This window comes from Eptatretus burgeri, chromosome 4 (genome assembly GCF_056783735.1).
Source record: "Eptatretus burgeri isolate ZD-2024b chromosome 4, Ebu_testis_v1, whole genome shotgun sequence".
NCBI classification, from domain to species: Eukaryota; Metazoa; Chordata; class Myxini; order Myxiniformes; family Myxinidae; genus Eptatretus; species Eptatretus burgeri.
In genome coordinates, this window is record NC_140964.1 from 69,455,252 (window position 1) to 69,470,354 (window position 15,103).

Genomic DNA, 15,103 nt, shown 5'->3' on the forward strand with positions numbered 1-15,103 from the left:
AACTAATTAGATTTTGGTGAAGATCCGGATCCGGATTCGGATACAAGAATTATTTAACTTATAAAGTGATTCTTCACCATTTAGAGATGGGGCCAAAAACGATATATAGCATGATATTTCATTCAAAAATGTGTTGGGTCTGATATGTTCTTGTGGATTAGGCATTGTGTGGTGGAGGTATTCACTCTACCGAGTGCCCTTCTAGTTTATAACTTATCGACCAGCAAGTACAATCCAAAACATTGACTATCGTTGTGGCTTTAAAAAATGTCGTAATCCACACCTTGTTGACCACCTCGATGAAATAATTGGGTTTAGCTCTTGCATTTTGATGTAGATTCTCATTTGGAACAAAAAAAGGTCCTCCTCTGCCCCCCCCCCCTTCCCGTGTTTTATCATCATATGAAACAAAAGGTGAAGGAATAATTATGGACCCCTATGAGGTCTGTCTGCCTCCTCCCCCTCAGCACCCCTGTTCACACTAATCCTGCATGGGGTAAGTATTCTATGAATACAATCAAATTCATCTCTAATCTCTGAATGTAACAATAAGACGTGACCTGGGCAGACACTATTTCCAAGTTAACCTATAAAGCAGGATGGCTGCTTGGTGTTCTCTGGTGTGGCAAGGATATTTTCTCATGACCGACACAGCATCTTTGTGTATTATAACGGGGTTTTCGTGTTCCACATGGGTCAGACATTGTACATCCAACCTTGCATTCCTTTAATCGATGTGGAGGACAAAACTCTAAAAATAGCTTGTTTCACTCACCAAAAGGTTGATGCACCGACAAAGCATGTTGTTCATGAACCAAAGACAGATTTGTAACCTTTAACTCAGTTATTATTTATCTAGTCTTCTACCCTCAGTCTTTTCAGCTCTGTTCTTCTCAAGCCTGACTACAATGCACATGTTCAGTTAACAACCTCACTCGTTGATAACATAAATTCCAAGTTTTTTTTTTCCCCACCTACAATTCTTTGTCCCCTTTCTCCTATGTGCAATCATCCCCGAGGTCAGTTCAAATCTGTTTTTTTTCCTCCAGGTCTTCTGGGTAGCAGTCCCATGCCATTTTACACCATCTTCCAGTCCTGCTCTTTATCTCTTCAATCCAGACAAACTCAACCCAGATCTCTCCACGACTATACTCACATGAATCGTATTTAAATGCCCCATGTTTGCCTCTTCCTCATTACCTCACTGTCTATATATCCACTCTCATTTCACACTTTCATGAACCTTGATTTTGTGGACCTCAATTGATATTAAAAAAAAACCTTGTTTGATTGGAACAAAATGAAATATGTAGTTTACCTGATCTTTATGGGAAATCAGGTTGAATTCTGTGTGTGGAGTGGTTCCATACTGCACAACAGCCACCTGGGTCTGCTCTGGAGCAACCTTCAAACTCTTGGTTATATGAGCTGCCAACCTTCGAATATGTTCAAAATTCCTTGAACCCACATCATTGGACCCATCCAATAAGAAAACTATGTCAGGACCTGTCGTGGACAATGCAGGAGATATTATAAGTGACAGCGTAGAGGAAAACAGGGTGAGTGAAATATCATGTACAGTGACTATGTATGCATTATTTTAATGAGTGAAATGAATAGGATGTTGATTGAGATCAGTGAACAGCTGTAGGTAACAAAGAATGGTTGACGTTTCAGGCGTTAACCCTTCATCGGATGTGTTAACCCATTTATTTCAATGAATTGTACTCTATTTGGGAGGATATACCATTTCCTTTTTTACGCCATTCTACTCTGTCATTGTAACAAAGGAAACACTTGAGCACCTGAACAAAGCAATTTGATTATTCATCATCAACATCAGCTGTTGGAAGTGGATACTATACGAACATGCATTCCACTCCATACGTGTTTGCGTGCCTTATTGCCACTCACCTCCTGTGTGGACCTGGATTTTAATCTTCACTCCAATCAAATCTCCAAGAGAAGAGCCAACTTTTGACAACTCATGGGCAAGGGCATAATAATCTTCATTGTAATACACAAAGTTATCTGTTGGTGTATCTCCAACCCTGAGCAGCTGGTTCTTGTCCGTCTTCCCCGCTCCCATGGCAAATATGTTGACACCAGCTTCTTGTAATGATTTTGCTGCAGTTGTGGGATCTACTACTGAAGTGCTTCCTGACAATATGATTGCCACCTGTGTATGAATAGCAAAACAATAATGAAAACATTAATGAGGTGGAGTGATTTAAACGAAGCAAATGTGTGTGTATTGTATGTACGAGAAACCTGAAGTTCAGGAGTTCTCTTATTAATTCTCAAAAGATGAAATACAGTTCAAACACCAAGTCCAGCAGAACTTGTTAGCTTTGAAATACACACATGATGTAAGTTATCTATTGTTGTATTAACTGATGCAACTGTATACAGTTGATGTAAATAAATGCGGTTTTACCCCATTATTAAAAAAGTAACATTACTAAAACTAAACTCAAGCTTTGAATTAAAAAATAAACCTTAAATAATGTTCATTTTTATATTGTGATCTTTTCAAAGGAAAGTAAAGGTAACTGTCATTTGAAGCAGTTTGTAAACCCTTCAGGAACATGGTGAAAGGGATGATTAGAAACTGCAGATTTACAAAAATTGGACATGGGAACCAACATGATCATTTCTTCAAAAAACCAAAAAAAACTTTCATTTTCCTGATTCAATTGTATTCTTGTCCATCTTGTTCCGCTCCCAATCTTCCTTTTCTTTATTTCTTTAATATTCAATAATAATTCACATCTCTGCCCCACTCCTCCTTTTGAGCATTCATCTCTGGTGCCATCTTTAACAAAATTGATTTTCCAAAAATTGCGGTGGTTAATGTTTCTTGTAGAATATCCAACCAGCTTGTAGCTCTCACTTCATTCACATGGTTACTTGTTCATGAACTGCAACCTACACCATGACACAAGGGCTCATGACAAATAGTCCATCATTTGCATATCCTTAGCGAGAACATAATTATCAGTTTTGAAATTCACATTACAAAATATTATTGATGATTACTAAAAAAAAAACTTCGAAAGATCGAGGTTTTCAAATTATACAATGTTTCTACTGACCAAAATGTCAGATTTCCCTGTCTTGAAGAGATTTTCCAATTTTACAATGGCAACTTAAATATTTTGAAGCTTCCAAAAAGGTTTTAAAATCGAAATGAGGTAAGAGTTGACAATAGTTTTGTTACCTGTATTGCACCGTCTTTAGCTCGGCCACCTCTTCTCTCGATGAATTGATCTCGCCGCAACTGTTCAAGACCCTGACGCAAGTTTGACTGGCCACCCTTAAGCTTGATGTTCTGAATGGCATCAAAAATTTCTGCATTCGATCGATATGTGTTAAGGTAGAACTCGGAGCGAGGCTGTCCACCGTACTGCACCAGCCCCACTTGGGTTTTCTCCTGCCCAACATCAAGAACTCCAACGATTGTCTCCACCATTTGCTTCATCAAGTCAAAATCTTGCTGCTTAATGTCACGTGACCCATCCAACAAAAACACCACATCAACAGCTGAAAAGATAAAAAGACGTTTGTTGTTTTTTTTTATTCCCTCATCCTTAAAGAAAGATTCTCCTTAAGTACACTGTGATTCCTCAGCGAAGGATTTCCTTCAGAGCTACTGCATAAATAACACTGAGGAAATCCTCACATTAGGATTTCCTTCAAGTAATTGAGGAAATCCTTTGGAGCCGTTGCTATGTTGGGCAACCAACCAATCAGATTGGAGAGAGAGAGAGAGAGAGAGAGAGAGAGAGAGAGAGAGAGAGAGAGAGAGAGAGAGAGAGAGAGAGAGAGAGAGAGAGAGAGAGAGAGAGAGAGGAAGAGAGAGAGGAAGAGGAGTCTGATTAGAAAGAAGAAGAAGAGGTGTCCAAAAGCGAGATGGCGGCAATGCGATCCACAAACTGGCTTCAGGAAGAGGCTGAAGCACAAGTGGAGGCTTTTCTTAAGCACAAGACACACAATACATTGTATAGTTGTATGGTGTGTGTTGTTGAAGTATTTTTTATGGTTAATTACAACACTGTAAATATAAATAGTGTATAATTGTTAACAATCCCTCGATTTGCATCAGACCTTCGTCCACGGGGTAAACCAGGACTCCCCCAAGTCGAACGAGGCCCTACATGTATCTCTACAATGCGGGATTGATGAGTTATAGACCAAGGAACACGATACATTCAATCTATATATTACGTACGCAGTTGACCATTTTCCTGGGGTCAATGTCAATTGAATTGGTACAGTATCTAAGTAACCTGAACACAAAGTAGTAAATGGTCGCACCATGGAGGTACACTCCACTAGCAGCACAGACAAACAACTCATTCACCTGCAACTGCAGTACCTGCACCAGAACACACCTTTGCATTAGCACAGATATCATGTGTGGGATTGTCAGTTCGAAGGAATTTATATATAAATTATTTAAAACATATTGTTGTGAAAATGAGTCCGAGAGGATCAAAAATTAAAGGACGGAGAGAGTGGGGATGGGGTGGGAGGGTGGGGGAGGGTGGGGGTGCTCCCTTGAGTTTGTGGAAGGTTTGAAGAAAAAAAAAACTTAAGGAATCTTCGAATATGCAACGATCCGCAAATTAAGGATGTCCTTTAGGGGAAACTTGAGGAAATATTGAAGTAAATCCTCAAATCTTTCCTCAAGAATGATTTATGCAACCGGGCCAAGGATTTTAGTGCACTTTCCATGATTGGACGAATGAACAACACATATGGCATTTGAATCTGGGATTTTTCAGGAATCATGTTCTCAGAAAGTATACTATACATGATATCCTTTATATTGTATAACATATACTGTCATGCTTGCGATTTGCAGCACCCCGAGGGAAGAAATTTTAATAATGCAATCTCAGAAGGTCCATTAGGTTAAGCGGATCCAGTTCTCTAAATTTTACAAATGCTTAAATTATAGCCTATTTGCATGCAAGAAGTGAACAACTAACACCATGTTGATGATAAATAATTTATTACAAGAATCCAAGAACAGAAACGAATTGACAGAAGCCAACAATAATCACCAATTACAAATGGCATAATCACCTCCTCCTGAGTTGAAGTTCCTTTCAAGCAAACTCATTATATCATTATTGCAATGTTATTTACCAGCAGGAGAAGCTAAAGAACCAAGATACGAGATATAATCAAAGAGGTGTGGAAGCTTTAGAAGGAAAGAAATGATGACAACAAATCTAATCTGAACAAGGATAATAGAAGGGAAAGAACATGGAAAACGAGACCTGAAAACAGCACGTGAGTAAGAGATGACCATTATTAACCAACTACAATCCTCCATTGTACAATGTCCTTCCTTGACACATCTGAACTTTTGTCCACCGACAAGGCCTTCATCCACAGATTCATGGAGTGCTGCTCTCCCCTCTGGGCTTGCACTTGTATCTCACACCTTGCTTCGCTTGACGCCATGGAAACCAAGGTCTTCAAGATTATTTGAATACCTTGTGATGACTCTCAGTCGATGGGCCTGTCACTTTCCCATCGTAGACAGATCAGTGGTCTCTCTGCTTTATACGGGCCGCCTTTCTGGCCTTATGCCCTCTGCTAATTCCGTGCTCTTTCCCCCACACGTTTTTGTAGGGTACATGCATTCCAGCATCAACCCCCTTCTCAAGGTACTCGTAAAATCCAGAATCATTGCTCACCTCGACTCGTATCATTTTCCCACCTGTGGAACCAACTTCCACATTCTCTTCAATCAGATGTTCAACACAGCTGTTCACCACCATCTAAGATCCAAAACAATGATATTATCTACCTCCAATAACCCATCCCCCCCCACCCCAAGCCTCCTGTCTTGAAGAGATTTGTGAGCTGTTCCCTACCTCCTTCCAAATTTCCAGTTTTTCCTTCTTTGAGCGTTTGCTTCTAAATCCATCTTGTTCACCCCTTGTGTCCTCCTCTCACCCCTCCTTTCACCCGACATCCATTATTTGTCCGTTTCCCTCTATTTCGTCCTTCAACCCTGCTGTTGGTGCCACCCTCCCCCCCTCTCTCTCTGCCTCTCCTTTTGTTCTGTTGCATCCTTATACAGTGCTCTATATCTTCCATGAGCCTCGACTTTGTGTAGAAAAAAACAAACTTGATAACCCATCTGGCAAATGCTGAGCTGTTGGTACAGCAGAGCATGCAAGGTAGTGGTGGATTCAGCCGAAAGAATCCTGAGGGCTTTCGAGAAACAAAAGGCTGCAGTTGCAGTATGGTCTTATAGACACAGATGAAACAGCCTTGCGGCACCAAACAGCAGTCAAGCTCTGCAGTGGGTACAGATGGGACAGCTCTGCGAGTGTTGGTTGGGTGTAAACAACACAGCCAAATTGCATACTTGTCGAAGAGAGAATGAAGTGTTGCCAAACTAAAATCACCATTACTCTTAACTTGCCCTATTCAGGACTAATCATGCATCACTGTGTAATGCTGTTAGATTAACTAACTCGAAAAACGGAATGCCACTCTTCTCCTCTTGATCACTCTGTCTCATATCCACAATGTTACAACTTTCCACCCTCCCACACCAGAATTGTAGAACCTGTCTCTGCAACAATTGTCTCATCTCGTCTGTCTCTCTGTTGCTGCTGATCGGTCGCTTAAATAGTTACCTCTGCCACTGAAGTTGGACTGTTATGCTTTCACCCCTGTCTGTTTGTCTGTGAGCAGGATATCTCAACAGGTTATGAACGGATTCAGACGAAATTTGGTGGACAGGTTGGGTGTGTGACAAGGAAGAATTCATTAGATTTTGGAAAAGGATCATCATCCAGATCCAGATACTCAAACTTCTAAATGATTCTTCACCAATGATTGATTGGGCCAAAAACGATACATAACAGGGTATCTCAAAAGGTTATGGACGGATTTGGATGAAACTTAATGGACAGGTTGGGTGTGAGATAAGGAGGAGTTGAGTTGATTTTTGTGAAGATCCGGATCTGACTCCAGATAGGAGAATTTTAATGTTTTTTTTTGGACTTAGTGGATAATTTGGGTCGGTGACAAGAACAAGGCGATTAGTTCTTGGTTAATGTCTGGATGCAGATCCGGTTTTTGAGAACGATACAAAACATAAACTGTTCAGCCTGGCGGCAGTGTGCTCTCTACTGAGTGCGGTTCTAGTCTTTCCCCATGCTCCACCTATGGTTGTTACCTGAACGAGCCTATCTATTAGGTAAGTCACGACAAGGAACTGTTTTAACGAGTCACATGGACTGGACATGGAAATGCTCGTTTAAATTTCTTGCCTGCCTAAAAACTTGCAATTAGCATATGTGGTGGACAATTAGCATATGTGGTGGACAAGGCAAAACATCAATTGCACTGATGGAAAACAACTGAATGGTAAAGTTAGCCTAATAACAATGCTATCACGCAAGATGCAAGAGCAAATGAAGCTACATCACTAAATGACTGACAACGACCAAGAACAGAACATTATTGGCATGACAACCTTTCTTGCCTTTTAAAACAAAAAGGAATGTTATTGATTACTAACTTGGCAGATAGTTCAAATAAATAAAATGGGAACACATACATTGCTTCGTTAAACATGAGGCCTTTGCGAGGAGTAGACAATGGGCCTGTGTAAAGAGATTTCTCCAAATTTCGCCGAATATTTTCAAGTGTGATAATAAAAGGAAAAATGTAGCCAATTAAGCTTGATTGATAATTAACTTGAGAAGTAAAGTTTTTTTTACATATAACACAGTGTATTGTTATAACCCTTTAGTGGGAAATATCTGATTCAAACACAACATAATTATTACATTTATGTGCTCGAACATGTATCTATTATGAATATATGTTTCCATTTGCATTTTAAATGGCCTCATATTTCTTTACTGCATTGGAAGGTTACCAGACTGCCAAGTAAACATCAGAACCCTCTCCCCCAAACATACTGGCCTTCGAAATAATCTTTAATCTTTATTCAGTAGAATAGAGTTATCTATTCTTCTCTTTAGCTCATTAAAATATAATAATGGATCCTCGTATATTAAATAATTATATGCTCGTCACTGAAAGTCTGGCTGGGCCATTTGAAGCTGGATTCTAGTGTTAATGGAATGTGTGCTTAGATAATGTCCAGATGTCTGCTTTGAATTATCACCTTCTGATGGTAAAGTTGTTTTCCAGCCATTTAATTCAATATGACCTCTGAATAACTACTGCCAGAAGGCTTTGAGTGATCTCTTCCCTGATCCAAAAGGACAAGCATCAGCAGTTACCTTGTCTTCAGTATCACCAGACATCATTCCATTCTCTCACCCCCCCTGCCCCCCACTTTTGCTCATTATAAAAGGAACTCAAGATCTACGTATTATGAGGAAAAGAAAATAAAGTGTGTTGATTGTTATTGTGTAACTGAATTTCCTCTCTTCCTCCATCATGATGCATATGTATTAAATAAATGGTTTAAACTGTTCAAGAGGAATTGAATTCTTCAGAAATTGATTCTTGCGATCCACTCCTTGGCAGAGGATGAAATATTGTTTAAAGTGAAGCTAACATCTGCCTTGCATGCCTTAGGGACCCTGAGTACTATGCTGGAGGGGGCTCTGGTGCCTAGCAGGTTTTACCAAGCCAGACAGGTTTCAGGTGAAGGGCCAGATCAAGGACAGCAACTGGTCCTCCAGATTGGGGGTTGGGCATGGGGCTCACCACCCTATAAAAAAACATTATTAGTGACAGAAACTGCAAAGAGTATGACATTTATTTACACAGGTCCTGCAGGAAGCTCCAGCCAACTAATTGGCAGTATGACTATCTCTGATCAGTCCTTTTAGGAAAGTCAGGAGTCTGAAGTGGAGCTTACTTGGACCCAAAGTTAAGATCCATAAAGGAGTGTGGAATGTCCACACCATGTATGAAACATCAAAATCAGCTCAAGTTATCAGAGAGATGCAAAGATACCATCTGGACATACTTTGTATTAATGAGTGCCGTTGGACTGGTTCAGGGCGCCAAACGACAAACAATGGCAAAACCATTTCCAACACTTGACTGATACACGCACCCACGGTGTAGCTCTTATAGTTTGTAAAAAGAAGATTAAGACCATGATAGAATGGAAACCTATTAGCGATAGAATAATCAGAGCACGTTTCAACTCAAAGTATCATAAGCTTACCATCATACATTGCTACGCCCAACGACTACAGCTGAAGAGAAGGACAAAGACAATTGGTATGTTGTTGCAACAAACAGTGGCTAAGGTCCCCCAGCATGACATACTCTTGATCATGGGTGATATGAATGCCAAGGTTGGGGTAGATTATACTAACTGTGACCAAGCGATGGAGATTCTGGGATGTGGTGAGGCAAATGAAAATGATGAACTTCTTATTGACTTCTGTTTGAATCACAACTGTGTGAGGTACGATTTTTTCCCCCACAAGGATGTACATAAACTTACTTGGAAGTCACCTGATGGTTATACAGTCAACTAGCTTGACCACATTACCATTAACAACAAATGGCGAAGATCTCTACAAGATGTATGCACTTTTTGTGGTGCTGATGCTTGCAGTGATCACTATCTAGTTGCAGCAAGTATTAAGTTGAAGCTCTGAAAGGCAGAAACACAGAGTCAAGGTAGAAAACATCGAGACATTGCTGAACTCAAATCTCAAGACAACAGAAGAGAGTTTGTCAAAGGGGTGAGGAAGTGTTTTCGGGAACGAAAAACCCAAAAAGAGGAAGAAGACCAAGATGTCATGAAGAAATGGTGCACCTGCATCATAGAGGTATGTAAAGAAACTGCTCAGAAAGTTATTGGTTTTAAAAAGAAGAAATATAGAGAATGGTCAACACCAAGGACATAGAAGAAAATTGATGAAAGGAAGCAAATGAAGGAAAAGATGTTGAACACCAAGTAACCTCGACTCCATGAACAGCTCCAACAAGCTTACAAGGCCAAAGATAAAGAGGTCAAGAAGAGTGTACGCAATGACGAGAGGTCATTTTTCAAGGAGTTAGATGGTGAAGCTGAACAGGGTGCAGTAAGGGGAGAGAAGAGCATAGTGTATAAGATCACCAAACAACCGTGCGGTAAAAACACTCATCACTCTACCCATGTGAAAGATAAAGGAGGGAATGTCATACTAACACAGCATCAACAAGCAGCAAGAGGGGTTCAACACTTTTATGATGTCTTGAACAGCCCAGAGCCAGATGAACCAGCTGACCCTCTACCAGCAGAGGACATCCTTAGGATCTACATTGAGCCACCTTGTAAAGAAGAAGTCAGAGCTATCATCAAAACCATCAAGAATGGAAAAGCCCCCGGCATTGATTCCATCCATGCTGAAATGCTCAAAGCTGACATCAGCACTGCCACAAGCGTGCTCACTAATCCCTTCAGAATGGTTTGGACCAAGGACGTTATGCCCATTGACTGGACAAAAGGCCAATGGCAACTTCGAAAGCCTTGACTCCGTCTCCTCCTGGTCTCCAGGAGGAGACCATGTCTCCTCCTTGCTTGGTCTCTGATCAGTCTCCTCCTTGCTTGGTCTCTGATCAGTCTCCTCCTTGCTTGGTCTCTGATCAGTCTCCTCCTTGCTTGGTCTCTGATCAGTCTCCTCCTTGCTTGGTCTCTGATCAGTCTCCTCCTTGCTTGGTCTCTGATCAGTCTCCTCCTTGCTTGGTCTCTGATCAGTCTCCTCCTTGCTTGGTCTCTGATCAGTCTCCTCCTTGCTTGGTCCTTGCTTGGTGGCCTCTCTGATCAGTCTCCTCTTGGTCATCCAGTTTGGAGGGAGGCCTGATCTAGGCAGGGTCTTGGTGGTACCATATGCCTTCTACTTGCTAATGATTGCCTTGACTGTGCTACGAGGGATAGTTAAGGCCTTTAAAAGATTTTTATACCCATCCCCTGATCTGTGCATTTCCACAACTTTATCCCAGAGGTCTTTTGAAAGCTCCTTGGGTTTCATGTTCAAGTCATTGCTGTGAAATGTACTACCCAGCAGAGGACACCTTCAGGAACAGCTGATTTTATTCCAAAATAATCAGAATCACTCCAATTTAACACAAGTGGAGGCAAATTAACTTGGTGTGGGATTTTGAAGGTGATTGGTTACACCTGAGCTTATTTACAATTGCGATTCGAAGGGGGGTGGACACTTATCCAACCAAGATATTCTCGTTTTGTATTTTTAATTAATTGTCTGTTGAAAGTTGTTGAATTTGTGGGTTATGATGTGTAAATAAAGGTGGAAAAATTCTGACTTAATGCAATTTGATTCCAGGGTATAAGGCAATAAAAGGTGAAAAGTTTGAAAGGGGGATTATTTAGACTTTCTGTAGTCACTGTAGCTCTGAGTGCTGGATTGTAATTAAGTCAGATATGAGCAAGGTAGAGTCTTTTCAAAATGGATGCCTCAGAAAAATCTGCTACATCCTTTGGCCCAATAAGATAGCCAACAAAGACCTGCATGAAAAAACTAGTTGCCACAGCATTGCCCTTGAAATGAAGTGTCACCGCCTCTGATGGGTTGGCCACATGCTTAGAATGTCGCCTGACCGAATCCCGAAGGTTGCTTTGGGATGAACACCATCAGGAAGGAGGAAACAAGGTGGGCCAAAAACAAAATGGTGTCAGACTATGGTAAGCTGATCTTGAGGAGATGGGTTTATCCTGGTGTGATGCAGAGAATGCAGCTGAGAATAGAGATAAATGATGAAAGCTCATAACAGCCTTGTGTCCCATTGGGATGAAGAGGTTAAGTAAGTAAGTAATATATGCCTAATCATCATTTTTACTTGTCCCACTTTCAGAAGTTGCATGTTAGCCCCCACTTCCCATACAAAATTTGTTGTATAATTTTGGGTTACATGAAAATTTGGTTTCCCTCTCCTGATTGATGCCAACACAAACATTGACAATGGCACTAGCTTTAAGGCAGTGCATCTACTGCATCTACTGACTGTGCACACTACCTGAAAGATGACTCTTCTTGAAAGCAGTCTTCAACTAATCTAGCCCATAATCTCCTCCACCCATGTCCTCAGGCTCGCTGTCATCAGTGGGTGTTGGTAGATGTTTATTCTCACTTGTATGACATGAGCATAGTTCTGTGTATGGAATGCCGAAAGACACACAGCATTTGTCATCTGCCTCCCCAACTCTGCACTTGGACTTCTTGCATTGTAATGAATGAATGTTCAAGGATGCTTTTTTGAGATGATTTCATGTGCATCCAGTCAATTCCCAGGACATCAACTGCATCATTTATCAGCTTCCATCCAAGTCCAACAGGTGGTGGAATATCTGGGTGTTGTTCTAAGTTACGCTTGTAAATAAATGGTGGCTTGGAAATTGGCTCGCTGAATATGCTTATGCAAGGCATCTCAATTTGGTGATGATATTCTCTGCCATGGTCACCAAGGAGAACATTGCATATGTGGCATCATCATGTGCAATAGCCTGTAGATGAATAGTCGACAGATTCTCATCTTTCCTCATGTAGAAGTAGAGCTCTGAGCTGCCAAGACTTGAAGTTAAGATGATGCCAATGACAAACACAAACGTGCCACTGGATTTGGAAATGTAGCTGGCATGTAAGAACATTCTTGTGTCTGCCTCTTCATGCGAGCAGTGCAGTGCTTCAATGTATTTTACAAGAACCAATCCATCTTGTGGAATGATTGCATGGCAGAGTTAACCATGAGCCACGGTTACTGTCACACCCTTCAGCCTTCCAACATCACACTTGCTTTACATCTTGAAAAGGAATTTAACCAACTTATCCTCATTGAAATTATGTGACAGGAACTTTTTTCGCTGCTTTGGGATTGGTTAGTCTGGCTTTTCAATCTTGATTTTCTTGGAGCCGCTTGCTGCTCTTTGTTTGCACTCTGTATTTTTGATGCTGACGGTTAGATATCTCTCCATCACAAAGTGTCCTACAGTTGAATCACGAGTGCAAGCAAAATTCAACAATTGGTGGAGATTCTTGTCAGCAAGGTAACCGATGTTCTGTGGCATGTACTCTAGGCTCATATGTTTCAGCATTGACATCCCATGCACAATCCAAACACTCCCACCTGGTGTCTCGACCTTTGGCGATGCTTCAGCAGCCGATTCAGGGTAAAGCAGCAGCCGAGCCTTATTCGTTTTTACAAGGCATCCATCATGTATAGTGATAGCTCGTGGAAGTGGGCCCAAACAATATTTCATATCATGTTCTTCACATCAATTTTGGGGGCTCTGCCGAAGATAAGAAGTCTGGCAAGAAGTTTCCGTTCACTTTTCAAACTGACTTCTTCACCCTTCCCCTTTGTCATTGCCTTGTACCCTGCATCAGTGAATGATTTAAGCTTAATCCCACCTATTGTGTAGTTGAGGTCAGTCTCAATTCCCTGCAGTGGATGCTTACAAAAGGTGGCAAATGCATCATCTCTTCTGGTTCGTAGTAGTCTTCAAGTCAAGGCAAACTTTAGGTGATGCAGTGATGCCAGAAGACATGTGAATTAGATCTTCAAGGTCTTCGACTTCTTCATATATTCATCTTCTTCACAGTTTGTCCAAAAGCATTGTCACAACCATCTTGATCCTCTCTGGAACTGCATTGCAAGTCTTTGCTCGAGCTGCAGTAATCATCACGAGTGGTGTGCCTGTAATGGTCAGCATCAAACCTGTTGTTTTGAGTCTATCTTTTTCTCTCCATTTTGATTTCTTCAAACCTCAGGAACAACGAACTTCAACTCTTTTTTGACTATCAGTGTGCAGGGAGCATTCCTGTCCAGACAGAAGAACTGATCCCAGCAAAAGAGAAAACTGGCGCTCAGGATTGGATACCAGCAAATATGCAGATATCATGTTCATGGCTCGGCAGCAGATGTTACGTTCATGTTCGGAGTGTGCATTGGCAGCAGGTCAGATGTCCAGCTTTGGCCCTATCCTATCCTAACCTAGCTGCCCTGCTCATCCCTGTGTCTAATTTCTAACTCTTGCCCCTCCTGGGCCCACTAATCCCTTAAACTACACTATCTTCCGGGAGGAAGGCAAGGCATGTGCGCCAACAAGAAAGATGAGGTGGCGTGGCCCCACAAAGCTCGCTGACAGATTCGCCCAACGGGGTCATTTATACAAAAACCCAAACTATCAGATGGCAGACACCGGTTTGCATGGATCGCACTGTGGTCCCCCTTGGAGGTTTTTACATGGCAAGAACTGCTTTGGTTTGCAATGGCAAGAGATTTGCAGATGCCAGGCTTCAAGATATCTTGATAGATTCAGAAATTGTATTGTATGGATCAATGAACGGTGTGATAAATGGTCATCACTACAATGGGAGTATCCATTGTCATAAACTCAGAAAGAGTCATCATTAACGTAGTGTGGACAGTAAGTAGATGCAGTCGATGCACCGTCTTAAAGCTCGTGCGGTTGTGCACATTTGTGTTGGCATCAATCAGGAGTGGGTAACCAAAATTTTCATGGAACCCAAAATTATATAACAAATTTTGGATGGGAAGTGGGGGCTAACATCCAAATTCTTAAAGTGGGATAAGTTTGAATAATCCATTCATCCATTAGGACCATACTCTGTGCAGAACGTTGGTGTTGCCTAAGCAGCGTCCTTGGCTATTGGGCACAATCCTGGATGTGTCACCACTCTGACTCAGGATACCAGCATGCTGGCACTGATTTTGCCTGACCTTTTAAGGATGACAGGCAGAATCAACCCCACCTGGTATTAATTCAACCGATGGGATTCAAACTCAGAATCCTAGGATCCCAAGCCCACCACCCTAACCATTAAGCCAACACCAGGCATGTTAGACTAATTATTAGACATATATCAGCTACACTTCAAACAATATTTCATCCCCTGCCAAGGAGTGGATCATAAGAATCAATTTATAAAGGGGTATGATGGGCAGGGCCTATAGTCTAAGACATGAGATAAGGATGATGTAGAATGAGAATCATTCAATCAATTCAGCTATATTTGAAAACATACCAAACATGTAGGACTAATAAAGTTCAGTTTACATTGAAACAGACAACAAAACAAAATGAATGAATAATAACAATAAA

General features: G+C 41.2%; 1 protein-coding gene across 1 annotated transcript in view; it reads right to left on the minus strand.

Annotated features, from left to right (window-relative positions):
- The window catches only part of LOC147028296 (collagen alpha-3(VI) chain-like), a 299,418-nt gene that overhangs the window by 154,757 nt on the left and 129,558 nt on the right, over positions 1-15,103 (minus strand). Inside the window, exons 12-14 of the mRNA XM_085876545.1 lie at positions 3,221-3,543; positions 1,915-2,179; positions 1,319-1,506 (exon numbers count right to left, since the gene is read on the minus strand). Of these exons, the coding sequence (XP_085732671.1) occupies positions 1,319-1,506; positions 1,915-2,179; positions 3,221-3,543 (776 nt within the window). The remainder of the gene's footprint in view (positions 1-1,318; positions 1,507-1,914; positions 2,180-3,220; positions 3,544-15,103) is intronic.